Source organism: Numenius arquata, chromosome 1 (assembly GCF_964106895.1).
Source record: "Numenius arquata chromosome 1, bNumArq3.hap1.1, whole genome shotgun sequence".
Lineage (NCBI taxonomy): Eukaryota > Metazoa > Chordata > Aves > Charadriiformes > Scolopacidae > Numenius > Numenius arquata.
In genome coordinates, this window is record NC_133576.1 from 12,765,026 (window position 1) to 12,779,778 (window position 14,753).

Genomic DNA, 14,753 nt, shown 5'->3' on the forward strand with positions numbered 1-14,753 from the left:
ACTGAACTCGGAGGGTCCCTCTCGTGACTATGGCCCAGGTTACCCGAGTGGAAAGTGTTTGCTTTCCTCTTTGTGCTAAATGAAGATCTGGAGGTGTTCCAAATAGCTATAAAAAAAAAAATGACAATGTGAGATCACGTTTCCCAAGGATGCTTTCCAGCAGAGCCTGTTATCTGTGGGGTGGGGGAATCCTTCCTCAACTAGGATTTCCCTGCAAAACATGCTTCCACGTGTTACACTCCCAAACTTTTATGCAGGATGGTCTCCACAATAGATGAAGCTGGGTCCCAACGACTCATTACTCTAGCTGTATCCCTTGCACTCACAAACCTGTGCCCCTTGGTCTAAAATGCCCCATGAGATGGAGCTGCCTGATGTGAGGGGAGGCTGTGCTGCAGCGCCTGGAAAACATTTCCTAAGAACCCACCTCTCTTTTTTTACCAAGTCCCTTCTGTTGCTATGAGCCAGAGTGGGAGAAGGGGGTGACCTTTTTCCTTTTTTGTACTGGGTGAAAGTCACTCTCTTGGGGGAGCGCAGAGCGGTGCGGAGCCCCGTGTGCGGCTGGAGCTCGCTGTGATAAGCTGGTTGTTTTCTCCTCTCCTTTCCCCTCCTGGTGCTGTGCTGGGCTTATCTGGGCCGCCTGAGTTATGTTAAGTAGCGAGTGCGTGCCTGCTCTCTGTTCTCCTCGCTGCTTTTGCTCCTTGGATTTCAATTCCAAACATGGTTATCCATTTGGGGTCTCTCTCCTTTCCGCTGCCAAGTGATACACATTCCACATTCAACACCAGCTCCCTCCGCTGCTCCCTTGCAGTCGCTATTTCCAGTGCTGGAGGGCTGGAGAGAAAGGCAGTGCAACGAGATCTCTGTCCTGCCTGCAAGTTTTCCAGCTCATGGCCTCTACTGTTTCTTTGACTGAGCTCTTTTGGCCTCGTATTTGCCAGCTCCCCTTCTCACTGGTGTGGCAAAGGAGGGGGCTAGCTGCCGGTTTGTGAGCCACGAAGAGGAGAAACGAACCCTTTGGGGATTTTTTGGGGCACAAAAGCCTTCGGCGGCACTTTAACATGTCTCTCTGAAGTGCACTGCTGTAGGACCGACCGGCGCTCGAGAGGAGGAACAACTACCCGGCAGCTCTGGTTTCAGACCTCTGCAGCACCCTTTGTGTATGACAATTCGTTTTGAGCGCAGGACAGCCAGGGAGGGTGGGGAGTGGGGAAGGATGAGCGCAAGCAGCCTCTCGTGGGACCAGGCTGTTCTCCAGCCTCCGGTGTGTGATGCCTGGAAGGACTTGATGGAGGGAGCAGCCTACCATCTGGCCAGCTGCATCGTCCTCCTGGGTTACATGGGGGGAAGCGGTATCTTTGGGTCCCTCTATATCTTTGGCCTCCTGGCCCCAGGCTACTTCTGCTATGCTCTGTGGGGCTGGCTGAACGCTTGCGGGCTTGATATCTTCGTCTGGAACATGCTGCTCGTCCTCGTCTGCTTGCTTCAGCTGGCTCACCTGGCTTACCGGCTCCGCAAAGACACCATCCCGGAAGAGTTTGACCTCCTCTACAAGACCGTGTACCTGCCCTTGCAGGTGCCCCTGGAAGTCTACAAAGAAATCGTGAAGTGCTGTGAAGAACAAGTCCAGACACTAGTCAGAGACCAGAATTATGCAGTGGAGGGCAAGACGCCCATTGACCGCCTCTCATTGCTGCTGTCTGGCAGGTAAAGGCTCTCCTGTTTCTGAACAAAGTGCTGTGGCTTCTTGTTGTATTTTCATCCTCCGTAGAAACTGGTTTGACGATTGTTTCCTTCCTCTGAAAGGGCTTTGTGATATGCATCTGTTTGTTGGGGAGGAAGGTAATTTGCTTTTGGGGGTTGTTTTTGTCTTCTTTTGTTTTTCTGAATTAGACTATTTCAGGGAACGATTTGCAGAATCAAGCTATGTGCAGTGAAGCATCCAGCTCAGCCTTGCCTGTGATACTGTTGGGGAATCCTTACCTCTTTCTTAGTCATTTTAAAGTGATCGTATTTCTGATGGGAGCAGACTGGCCGTGGGAGAGCGTTTCTTAATGCAGGAAGGCAGTGTGTCTGGTCCTGTGGTCTCTGAGGGTACCACACAGACCTCTGTGATATGAATGACTGTGCACTGAGTACACCGAGTCCTCAGTTCACCTGCTTCCCACTGGCCAGCGGTGTTCAGGGAGAGGTTCCACTCCTGATCCCAACACCTCAACCCTCAGGGCTCTGAAATTTTTCTCTCTGAGGGTCATTTCATCAAAAGGGAGAGCACTCTTCTGTGGTGGATCCTGCCCCACAAGGCCTCTTTCTTCCCCTGTGCTGTCATGCATTCATGATGTTCCTTCCTCTGGACCACCAAGGAAGACCTCAGGGACCTCCAGATAGTCGAACTGGAGATTTGATTAGTGAGTGAAGTGTGCAATGAAGTGCTGGCATTTGTTCACCTGAGATCTTGTGGCGTGCCTTTGTGTGAATATCTCTTAATGATTTACAAAATCCAAATGCGTACAAATAGTAATGGTAGTGGCTTCTCAGCTGCTGCCAGGCACATGCACTAATGTCAAGTGAGAGTGGGAAAGGAAGGAGATCTGTAAATGGGAGCAGTACTGAGCTGTGGGAGGTGTGCCTCAAGGATTTTCCTTTGGAAAGGCAAATCCAGCATCACCTGGGGCTCGTGTTTCACTGTGGTGGTCCATCCTCTCTGGTGAGAGGGTGTGTGAAGAAGAGCTGTCCTCCTCCTTTTTTGTGTTTGTCCCTTTTCTAGGGTGTGTTAGGAGCCTCTTGGGACCACTGACCAGTGTTGAATGGCAAAGCACTGGGAGGAAATTGGGTATGTGCGTTTCCATTAGGTGTCTTTCCTCTTACCAAATATCTGTGCTGAGCAGCTTGCTCTGAAGTTTACTGTATCTGCAAATAATGTTAGTGGGGAAGAGCCTGTGCTGTCTTGCCCTGCACTGGCTAATCTGGTGCTGCTCCGTAGGCATGGAAGTGCTGCAATGGACAGTAAGCCAGTGCTGGTGGGGTAGTTGCTCACTCTCTTTTGCAGTGGTAAGTATGCATCTTGGCTGGTATAGGATCCTCTGTGGAGATGGGATAGGATTTGCATTTCCTGGTACCCACTCTGTTGCCTTGGGAGGTTCTTGCTGACCCAGCAGAGCGTTGCTGCTGTTATGGTGCCCCCTCTCAAACTGAACAATAGCAAGACAAAGGGCACTTGGAAATGCAGAATGCGCCAGGATCAGGAAACCTGCTTTGTGATCCCTGAACCTTCCAGGCAACACTCCCAGCTGACTGGAAACCGACAGTGAACTGAGCCTCGTAACTCCTGAAAACTAAAATTGCCTTTGTGTATCATACGACAGGGGAATGTGGTGGCAGGGAGGCAAGAGGCCCCAGATCTGGTGGCGTAGAGCTACGGATAGAGCTTCAGAGTGCCCTGCTGTTGCCCCAGGCCTGTGCAGCTCTCCTCCTCTGCTCCCGCAGCCGAGATGGGTGCAAGTTCGACATTGAAATTGGTAGGCAATTGCAGCAAAAGTAGGGGAAAGAGATACTTGGGAAGCCAAGGTAGGTTGAATGAGAACAGGCAGCAAATCATGAGCTTGCAGTGTGATGTTAGGAATGATAGCCAATGCGATTTTGGGGGGTCCTGGGTGTACCAACTTCCCAGCATCAAAGCAGGGAATGCCCTCATGCAACTCTGGGGACAGGAAGATGATGCCACAGGGTGGCTTAGAAGTACCTGAAAAACAGCAGCAGTCTTGTGGGCTGAGAAGTCCTGGTTTAGGACCAAGCATTGCACCTGTGAGGGTTGGCTTTGTAGCAGGAAACAGAAAACAGATGGAATATGGGGAAGTGGCAGCAAATATTGTTTCCCCCAGAGAAAGGGGAGACAGCCCTGTAGTCTGGAGCATCTGCAACTGTCCTGGAGAGGGTATGAGACACATGTGAGATGGGAAGTCCTTTCCAGTCCCTGGTGGGACCAGCTGCCTGCATGTTGTGTGAGCTCATCAGGCTCATTCAGCAATATGGACAGTGGGATTGAAGGCACCCTCAGCAAGTTTGCTGATGACACCAAGCTGTGTGGTGTGGTCGACATGCTGGAGGGAAGGGATGCCATCCAGAGGGTTGTGGACAGGCTTGAGAGGTGGGCCCATGCAAAACTCATGAAGTTTAGCCAGGCCAAGTGCAAGGTCCTGCACCTGGGTCATGGCAATCCCAAGCACAAATACAGGCTGGGCAGACAAGGGATTTAGAGCAGCCCTGAGAAAAAGGACTTGGGAGTGTTGGTGGACAAGAAGCTCGACACGAGCTGGTCACAGCCCAGAAAGCCAACCACATTCTGGGCTACATCAATAGAAGCGTGGCCAGCAGGTCGCGGGAGGTGATTCTACCCCTCTACTCTGCTCTAGTGAGACACCACCTGGAGTACTGCAGCCAGCTCTGGAGTCCTCAGCACAGGAAGGACATGGACTTGTTGGAACGGGTCCAGTGGAGGGCCATGAAGATGATCAGAGGGCTGGAGCACCTCTCCTACGCAGAAAGGCTGAGAGATTTGGGGTTGTTCAGCCTGGAGAAGAGAAGGCTCTGTGGACACCTTATTGCAGCTTTTCAGTACTTAAAGGGGGTTGTAAGAAAGATGAGAAGAAACCTTTTATCAGGGCCTTTTGCAATAGGACAAGGGGTAATGGTTTTAAACTGAAAGAGGGTAGATTTAGATTATATGTTAGGAAGAAATTCTTTATTGTGAGGATGGTGAGACACTGGAACAGGTTGCCCAGAGAAGTTGTGGATGCCCCATCCCTGGAAGTGTTCAAGGCCAGGCTGGATGGGGCTTTGAGCAACTTGGTCTAGTGGGAGGTGTTCCTGCCCGTGGCAGGGGGGTTGAAACAAGATCATCTTTAAGGTGCCTTCCAATCCAAACCATTCTATGATTCTATGTGATGCTTATTTTGTGGCTTAAGCCTGTGCACCTCACCTCTCCCCGCTGCAGGGTCCGAGTGAGCCAGGACGGACAATTCCTTCACTACGTCTTTCCGTACCAGTTCCTGGACTCTCCAGAATGGGAGTCGCTGCGACCCTCTGAGGAAGGAACTTTCCAGGTAACCCTGCATAGCCGGGCAGCAGCCCAGCTTTGCTCCTTGCATGTCTGAAAGGGGATGGAGAGGGCTCATTATGCCATTCAAAGATAACTGGGAATGCTTTCCTCCCCTTCCTCGTGGTGTAGCCAGCACAGGATGGCATGATCAGTCAGCTGTGTTGTCTTTTTTTCCTGCCTTCCTCGAAGACCTCGGTGTGTGCTCCTACTATCAGCTGATAGCAGGGAGGGTGGAGTGTGGTGCTGGGAGATGAGGTATCGGATTGCTGGCTCTCTCCCCTTACAGCGTTCTCTAGTACCTGTATTGATGCGTGTGCCCTGCACGCTGCTAGCAGGGTGCATCGTTCCAGCATCAGGATGGCAGCCATGGCAGTATGCGGCAGTGATGTAAAGCCATAAATATCCCATTCCTCACAGAAGTTTCTGATGGTGATGTGTTTGGGGTAGAGAAGCAGAAAGGATGATTCACACCCGAATATGGTTCTTTCTTAGCAGAAGAATCCCTTGCTGAGAGGCCAGACCAATTCTTATTTGCAGCAACTGAAAGGATTTTGCTCTTGCTGTCAACACTCCACAGTATTTGTTTGGCTTTCCTTCTGGAGGAGATTACTCAAGCCCACATCTCTCTGCCTTTAACTCGCATCCCAGGACAGCCTGATCCCTGTTAGGATGTCAATCTAGAGTATGTCAGTTTGGGCATATGAGGAGGGATTTTGCCAATCCCTTAGGAGCATGGGACAGTCATGAAGGAAGGATGGTGCTTTCTCATGAGGGTGGCCACGTTCAGACTTGGTTAAACCAGGTCAGGTCTCTGAATTTGCTTTCCTCGGGTCTGAATTTGGCCCGTGTACTGTGTAAATAAGTCATGGCAGTTGCTCTGGAAAGCTGTGCCACCACCAGTGACTACAGTCTTGCAAGAGGAACAGTTGCAGGACATGGCTGACTGTGTGACTGTGGCACAGCGCTACAGCTCGTGAGTGGAAATAGGGCTGTCGGGCCAAAATAATGGGGGTAGAAGGGGACAACAGCATGGCTGTGCTAGGGGTGGGGGTATCTCATGTTTTGCACAGGGCTTCAATCTGGCAGCAGGTAGCTGCTAACCCCTGGTCTGTGTTTGCCAAAGAGTTGAGCAGAAAGAACAACGGCTGCTTGGTGCTCCTGGCAGTGAAATGGCCATCTGGATGGCATGCAACCTGCAAAGATGTCTTCAGCATTTTCTGAGCTAATTTCTGTGGAACTGAATGTTCCCAGGCCGCTTGAGTGTCTTTATCTGTGGTGCATGAGACAGCTCGGGATCAAGCTGGTGCCAAGCTGCACCAGCCCTGCCAGCTCCACACTCCTGGCACCACTCCTGCTCTGCGAGAGGGCTGGTCAGGGAGGTCAGCTGTGCCTGGCACCAGGATGAGGAGGTAGAGTCCTAGGGGGGGAAAGGCTGCAGCCACGCGCTGGAAATGCCTAAACTTCACGTCTGCTTTCTGAGGAGCATGAAGAAGTAGCAGACGAGACCTGCATCCAGCAGGTGAGACTTCACAGGTCCTCGTTCCTAGCAGGACATTATTCTTGATGGCCATGCTTAGCCATGGTGATGTGCTGCTTTTGGCAGCTGTTTAACTCACCAGTCCCTTTTACTTGAGTAGCTAATAGAACTCTGTGGCATATCTCAACCTTATTCCCAGCATCACAGTCATTTGGTTAAAAAAGTGCACATTTGACTCTGAGACTTTGCTGCAGGAGAGCATGGAAGGTTTTCCTTACCAAAGTTTTCCCTGCAGTTATCTGTATCGAGCAGTTTCAATCCTGAGCCCACTGAAAAATGGCAGAAGCATAACTCAGTCTACAAGGAGAGCTGTTTTCCTTGAGCTTTCTGCTTTGGCTGTGTCTTCTCCCCACAGACTGCTGGCTCCCAGTCCCTGAAGGACTTGGGTTTCAGGGCTGGCACTTTCCCCCAGAAGGCTGGATTATGGGCTCTGCCGATGCCGGAGCACTTGTGTCGAGGGGATTCATGACTGAAATGTGTCCTGCTGCTCTGGTTAGGAGGCAGGTTTTCTTATTACATCTCACTTAATCCTTCATGAGAAGTAGAGGGTTTCGATTGCCGTGCCAGAAATTGGTTAGGTACGTGAGATTCTGGTCAGTTCAGCTTCCCTGTGACCCTTTCTCTCACTCACCTCAGCCTGGGAAAGTTCTCAGGTTTTCTCTCCTACATTTCTTTCATAAGGCAGCTGCTTGCATGGCAGTGGCATTAAATATCAAACCCAAGGACACACACATGGAGCCAAGCTGTGTTCAGCTTCCCAGTGGCCTTCTGCCATGGTGGCTGGCCAAGGAGACCCCTGGATATAAAGTGAAGGGGAGCCCCCAGGATATTTTGGCTCCAGCACTTGCTCACATACCGGTGTCTTTATTACACTCGGATGTTCTTCTTTGGCCCAAAGCAGTTTGACCCTTCCTGTGTTTCTTACCTTTTATTATTATTATTATTAGATTTATATATTACAATATACATTAATGTATTTTATGATGTTTTTTATTATTAATAGTCTGGTCTTACAGCTAGGTGGAAAAATGGCTCTGTTCGCATTAGCAAAATCCAAAGGAAAGCAAAAGGTTCTCTAAAATCAACCCAGTAAAACCTTGAGTGAATTCCTTACCTACACACAAACACAGAAAACCCCTTTTATTTCCTTTGTCACTGAGCTGTGCCATGCACCCTTCAAGGCTATTCAGCCCTACAGCGCCTGGCAGAGCTGATGAGATGGGATGTCCCTCCTGCAGAGGATGACCTGGCAAGCATTCCAGGTGGCCCTTCCCTTACCCGGGGACTCTCGGAGCAGGGGTTTTGTGACCCAGTGGCAGAACAGGGCAGCAGCCTGCTGCAGGGCTACCCACTGGTGACTTGGGCCAGATTGGCACAAAGAAACATCTCCCTCTGTATCATTTCTGTAGAGGGATAAGGCCATCCATGCCATGCTGCCCATTTCAGTTATGTTGCTCAGGTGTCAACCAGGAGCATCATCTGAAAGCAATAAGGTGAAAGGTAGCTAGTTATGTGGCTAGATTAAGCAAGGGCATGCTGTTAGTTGTATAGGAACACCTGGTCTCCATCTCCTTGCGGAGAGGAAGCAGAGGTGGGTAACTCTACTCTGCGCTCGTGAGACCCCACCTGGAATACTGTGTCCAGCTCTGGAATCGTCAACACAGGAAGGACATGGACCTGTTGGAACAGGTCCAGCGGAGGGCCACGAAGATGATCAGAAGGATGGAGCACCTCCCCTATGAAGACAGGCTGAGAGAGCTGGGGTTGTTCAGCCTGGAGAAGAGAAGGCTCCAGAGAGACCTCATAGCAGCCTTCCAATATCTGAAGGGAGCCTACAGGAGAGCCGGAGAGGGACTCTTTGTCAGGAAGTGTAGTGACAGGACAAGGGGTAATAGTTTTAAATTGGAAGAGGGGAGATTTAGATTAGGTATTAGGAGGAAATTCTTTACTGCGAGGGTGGTGAGACACTGGAACAGGTTGCCCAGGGAAGTTGTGGATGCCCCATCCCTGGAAGTGTTCAAGGCCAGGCTGGATGGGGCTTTGAGCAACCTGCTCTAGTGGAGGTGTCCCTGCGCATGGCAGGGGGGTTGGAACTCAATGATCTTTAAGGTCCCTTCCAACTCTAACCATTCTATGATTCTATGATCGTTTGGCTTGGGTGATCTGCCAGCTCCAAGGAGAACAGATGTCAAAGGGGCTGTGGGCCTTCACTGGAGAGAAGCACGCAGCCCCAAGGCGGGTGACCCCTACCTGAGTTGTAGGACTTACTCTGTTCCCTCCCTGCCCAACAGGTCACACTGACAGCTGAGACCGACTGTAGCTTCATCACCTGGCCAAGGAAGAAGCTTTATCTCCTCCTGAGGAAGGACCGCTACATTGCCCGGCTCTTCTCCTCCTACCTGGGCTACGACATCTCAGAGAAGCTCTACTCCCTCAATGAGAAGCTCTTTGCCAAGTTCGGCCTTCGCTTCGACATCCGCTTGCCCAGCCTCTACCACGTCCTCGGGCCAGCCTCCTCCGAGGGGGAGTCAGAGGACTGCGAGGAGCCACTGCCTGCCTCTGGCCAGGCTGATGCCTCTGAGCCCCCTCCACAGCCACCACCACCACCTCCGCCGGCTCCAGGCCCCCGGGCATCTCGGCCCGACAGTGATGTGCTGGGTGAGGACTCCACCAGTCTTGTCGTGGAAGATTTTGCTGAGTTGCCGGGGTCTTTTATGGACTATGTGAGCGAAGGGGAGTATATGAAGTGAGGGCACTCCTGGCACGGGCACGCCTCACCCTGTGTGGGACCCCCGCGTAAGTACCCTGCTTGTGGAAGCAAGTCCTTCCCGCAATGCAACTGCCCGGGCAGAGCGGTGGCCCCCAGCCTCTTGCCCTCATTTGCCGTGGGTTTGCTACTCCGCAGCATTTTTGTGCCTGTTGCCCCAAGGAATCCCAGGAGGTGGGCTCCAGCTGTGTGACTTTCTTAAGGAAAAGCAGCAGGGTAAAGGCTTGACTCCAGGCACCAGCTGAATCATGGGGTGGAAGGGATGGTAACCCAGCTGTAGGAAGCTCTTCCCTGCCCTGTCCGCTTTACATCCTTCAGGACAGGCTTCAGGACAGGCAGAGAAACCAAAGCAGTGTCCAGGTTGGCGGGTGGTACTCCCTGCAGAGACCCCTCAGGGCTCAATCTGGCTCGCCATGAGGTAGAGCTGTGCCTGGAGATACTCCAGTATTAAGCTGAGGGAGACGTCTGCAGGTGATGAGAGAGCAGACAACCCAGGAGAGGCTGACAGAGGTCGAAACAGCTCCAGGGTTTACGATGGATTGATAGCTGAGAGTTGCTGTACACCCTCCAAATGTTCATTCTGGGCAGGGGGAGAAAGATCAGAGTCCTTCGTCCCCCTGCCCACCGCAGCTCATCCCAGCACTCCATCCGTCCATCTTGTTTCTGCTGAGCTTTGGCTCAGCCAGATCAGTAAGGTATTGAAAAGACTGTTCTGTGTGGTATAGCTCTTGCCCCAAATCACCCTGGATGGACTGACAGGCTAAACATTATTTTAACACACCCCAAACTCTGCTTTCTGGTGAGTGGGAATGAAATCCTCATTTCCAAAATGCCAATTTGTTAATCTGCAAGGGAAAAATTCCTGGGCCTGGTGGATGTTGGGGCAGAGGAGCAACGCAGGTGAACAGAAATAGACAGGGGGGTGACTCATGCTTGAAATTCAGATCCAAGTGTCCAAGAGAGAAATTCCATACTGAATTACTTTTAGCCAGCTGCTGCAACACCTGCTGTTGCACAGCAGCTGCAGACCCCAACATGTGCATTCCTGCCGCTGCTCCACAGTAGCTACTTTCTGGCATCCAGCCACCTGGGATTGGGATTTCTGTCCTAGAAGCAACCACTGCGTGTGTCTCAGTTGGGTCTGTGTGGCAGGGAGGAAGTTGCAGGGCTGGGCAGCAGCTGGGGAGACAGTCTTCCAACAGGCATCTTTGAACATGGTGTACTATTGCACCCCAGTCTTCCCTGCACCTGCTTGGGTCTACTGTTGGGCTGCAGCTGCTCAGGTTGTGGGCTCACTGACATGGAGCATAAAGCAGGACACACTGACTCCTGCCATGAGCCCTGGCTCAGACAGCACTTACTATTTGCAGTAAACCTCTGGTGGAAGAGGCCTTTTTTGCTGTTTCACCCAGTTGCCGTTCTTAGTTTTTGAAAACAGTGGAACTGGAAGATCTTCCTGGTTTGTACACTTCTGCTTTGAGTTGACTCATGTGCCTGTTCCTGTCCTGCTTCCATGCCACCACACTTAAAATCTGGAATATGAAGAAACTAGCCAGGAAAGGAACAACTGTATCTGGTTTTTTTGTTGAATCAGATAAGAAGTCAGCAAGAGTTTTGCTTAGTTTAAATAAATAAAAAGAAAAGGAGGCAGAGAGAGAAAAAGGAAAAAAAAATCCTCATTTGTTTTCTGGCTTAGAAGTCCTAGGAATGTGAAGTCCTTGGTTTTGCTGGTAGATTGTTGAAGATATGAATTTGCAGCTCTTTCAGTCCTTAATTGGAGAGGCAGGTATTGAATCATTTATGAGACAGCCATCCTCCTAACTGTCAGGCATTTCTGTTGAATACATGCAATCAAAAATGAATGCCGTTAGTGTTGTAAACGGGGTGAAGTCACTTTGTGCTTTGCTTGTATTTTGTCTTCTCAGCAGAAGAATATCCAGTCTCAGGTCATTGGCACTAGTTGATCAATCTCAATAAAATCAGAATTTCAAATGCAATTAAAAAAGGAAGGAGACAGGGAACACCGTAGTGCTCTTTGAATCGCTTCCACCCATATGTGGTAATGAGTCAATACTGTGAACATACTTGCAAGATGTGTGTGTGTGTGTTGGGGAAAGCTTGTGCAACATAGCACAAAGCTGTTTTTTTTCTTTCACGCAGTCCTTTTAAAACATGTTGGATGCTGGAAGCTTTTGTCTTTCTAGATCTTGTAAATGAGGCAGTATCAAGGTGTGATGATACTTGAAGTACAGACCTGTGATAAAGGCCCAAATGTTTCAGAGGCCGGTATTAGTGGTGGAAGAGGAGGATGATCTTACTTGTTGGTCACTCTGGAGACAATAGCCAGTGTGGTATTTTAATTTCTAAGGTACTCGAACACAAACTCTGGTTATTGTGTCCATAACAGTGGAACAAGCGCTTCCTTGTTACTCTGTTCACCACTTGGGTATCTTGATCACATCCCACCAGCAGAAGAGCAATTGTTACATCTGGACACTATTCCACAGCAACCTGAGCGCCTAACCACAAAAGTTAGTGCTACAGAGGGGCTGCAGTTTTCCCTTATGGCCAGGTACTTGTCACAGCTCAGTAGATGATCTGAGCCAGTCTGCCATGGCCTGAGGAAAGCCCTTTCATAACTTTTCCCTTAGAAGTGGTGAAAACATACATGGTAAACAGGGATTTTCCCTACAGTGTCATTGTTTGAAGTAAGCAACAGCTTCGGTCCCAGAGATTAGAGCTCCGCTGGGGCTTTCCCCAGGTCTGGGCTCTTGTCTGCTTTCCCAGCAGCTTCCAACCTGGGTAATCACCTTCCAGCTCTCTAAATTCCCCATGCTGATGTGCTTCTATGGATCACTTTCCTTTTTGTTTTCTGTTGCTGCAACGGCCGCCTTGCTATGCCACAGTGCAGGAGGGCAAATCTTGAATGCCCAAAGTACTGCGAAGATCATGAAGAACAAAATATTCCTGGGATGTATATTGGCCTACTATTATTATCATCTAGTTCCTTGAAAGAGTTTCTAGTCAGCTTATGAGCAAGACAGTGATATCCCATTGATGAGCATGTTCTTTTTCTGAGGAGGAGAGATATTTCAATAACGTACATGCTGCCTATTTAAAAGAGGCAGGTTCAAAGGTTCTGTTCAAAACTTGCTTTAACGGTGTGCTGCTGTATAGCTCAATGCTCCATAGCAAACTAAGCTTTATTCCTCGCATGAAAATGCAAACAACCGAAAGTCACCTGCTTTTTCCCCTTTTCATACCGCATTTGCTCTAGTTTGTTGCTATCAAGTGCTTGCAAGATGTGGTGCTGTTGCTACCTAGTTTTGTATAGTTATGTCTTGGGGCTGGCTTTCTCTTTGGTGGGTGAGGTGGATGGATGGATGGGTGCTTGATGGTCTGTAGTTTGGTATCTAAGTTAGTAGGCATTGTTTTACACCCGCTTTGAGAGCAAAATCAAAGCAGCTGTGGGCTTTGTTTCACCAATATCACAGAAGGTGATTCGGAGGGGTTTGGTTTTGCTGTCTCAGGATGGGTGGTTAAGCCCATTTTTTCATTTGTCTTCATTACATAGTTTTGTATGCTAATTTAGGAGGGGAGAAGGACAGTAATGGTGGGCTCCATGAGATTTGTGTCTTGGAAAAGTTTGGAAATAAGAATTATTCCTGTGATAATAATGGTGCTCTCTTTCTTTCTCTCTTTCTTCCCTCCCCCATTTTCCTCCCTCCTCCACTATTTTCCTTCTGCAGCCTCTGGAAACGTCCGGAGTTCTCCCCACCCTCTCTGCAAAGGACGAGCCCCTCTAGCTCCCACTCAGACCCCCGAACTCTAGGGAACAACAGGCTGTTTTGATCCTGAAGGCCCTCCAAGGGAGCGTATGCTCACACAGGTTTCTGGCCAGAGAGACACTCTTTAGCAAGCACTGAGATGTCTGCCTGCAGACATGTACACTCGGGAGCACGTGAAGCACATGCGTGAGACTGCAGTGTGGCACTCCAGCACCTCCCACCCCACAGTTGTTCACCAGAGCTGCCTGTCCTAGTGTACTTTCCCAGTTTGTTTTCTAGTCCTGCCTCTCTGAGTTGTATGGGCAGCTCTGATACCAAGGTACACCGATATCGCTGCAAGTGATACCAGCCTGCTCGCAGAATCTGTGTTCCCTTTGATTTAATAACTCCCATTAAAGTCAGAGATGAAACTACTGGTGTTTGAGGATTTGGAGAGGGAGATAACATTGTTTGAAAGACTTGAGGTGATCTAAAGGCACGAGGGGAAAGGACAGGGGAAAATGGGCTCCCTGACAGCTTTGATAATGGGCTTGTAATGGAGAGCACGATATGGAAATTTGACATCATGCATCTCACTGGGCATCCACTCTAGTAAGACCAGGAATTACTTTTCCAGGGGTTATGATTTCTCATTTATGACAAGCACCACTTCTCAAAGAAGTTACCGACTTCTAGTGAAAGGTCGGTTGTTTGAGTTGATTCATTTGGAATAAAAAAGGGGAGGAATTGGGACTGGGGGCAGCCATAGGCAAGAAGAGCCGGAACACTTTTTTTTTTTGGTGTTCAACGGGAGATGACCTCAGGGTGCACACAGCAAGTGAAGAAATGAGTGAGTACAAAACATCTCTGGGGAGAGCAGCCACAGGTAGGAAGAAGTGCAATATCTTAAGGTATTGTGGAGATGGAAGGCCTCTTCCAAGTTCAGCTGCAACAGGCTTTGGTTGATGAGCTTCCCCAGCTAATTCCTCTGTCAGGGAACTGGAGATTGCAGTACCAGTGGAGGAATCCTCTATCCCACAGAGCCTTGTGCAACTAAGTTGGGAGGTGAAGGTAGGAGCCTCTCCAGGGCAGATATCCAGGGAAGGAGCAAGGAGCATCGGTCCTTCCATCAGCATGCACAGAGCAGGGCGTTCTTCAGTGCCTCTTGGCACAGACACACAGGGGCATGGCCATCCTATGTGCGGGGCTGGCTCTGTCTCAGCCCTGGGCTGGTGGAGGCCTTGTGTTGCTCACACAGGGGCTGTGGCCAAGAGACTGGTTTGGCGTGTCTTGCAAGTCTCAACTGGTTGAGATCTGTGTCCTCAGGATCTGGCACTCTTGTTGAGGTCTGGAGAGGCCTCTGAAGTGGTGGGTCTGTGGGATCCATGGAGTACACCACTCCTCGTGCTGTTTGCCTTTCCTGTTACCCTAGGGCAGGAGAATGGGGCTGCCCCAGGCCTGGGGGCCATCCTGCTAATGGTTGTCACCATGCTCTGTTGCTGCATTCTTGCTTCAGCCTGATCTCATTGCCCTTCACAGCTAGGAAATGTCTCCAGCAAATTTAACACAAGAGCTGCTGGGGTC

General features: G+C 50.1%; 1 protein-coding gene across 2 annotated transcripts; it reads left to right on the forward strand.

Moving 5' to 3' along the window:
* The first annotated feature begins 822 nt into the window (after positions 1-822).
* Positions 823-13,603, forward strand: POPDC2 (popeye domain cAMP effector 2). 2 transcript variants are annotated; one of them, XM_074146148.1, is made up of 4 exons: positions 823-1,707; positions 4,994-5,102; positions 8,927-9,293; positions 13,152-13,603. In XM_074146148.1, the coding sequence occupies exons 1-4, from the start codon at positions 1,163-1,165 to the stop codon at positions 13,232-13,234; spliced, it is 1,104 nt and encodes a 367-aa protein (XP_074002249.1). In that variant the 5' UTR covers positions 823-1,162; the 3' UTR covers positions 13,235-13,603. The 2 variants fall into 2 exon arrangements, with proteins under 2 accessions (XP_074002249.1, XP_074002241.1); XM_074146140.1 differs by having other exon boundaries at positions 8,927-9,431; positions 13,152-13,601.
* The last annotated feature ends 1,150 nt before the right edge of the window (positions 13,604-14,753 follow it).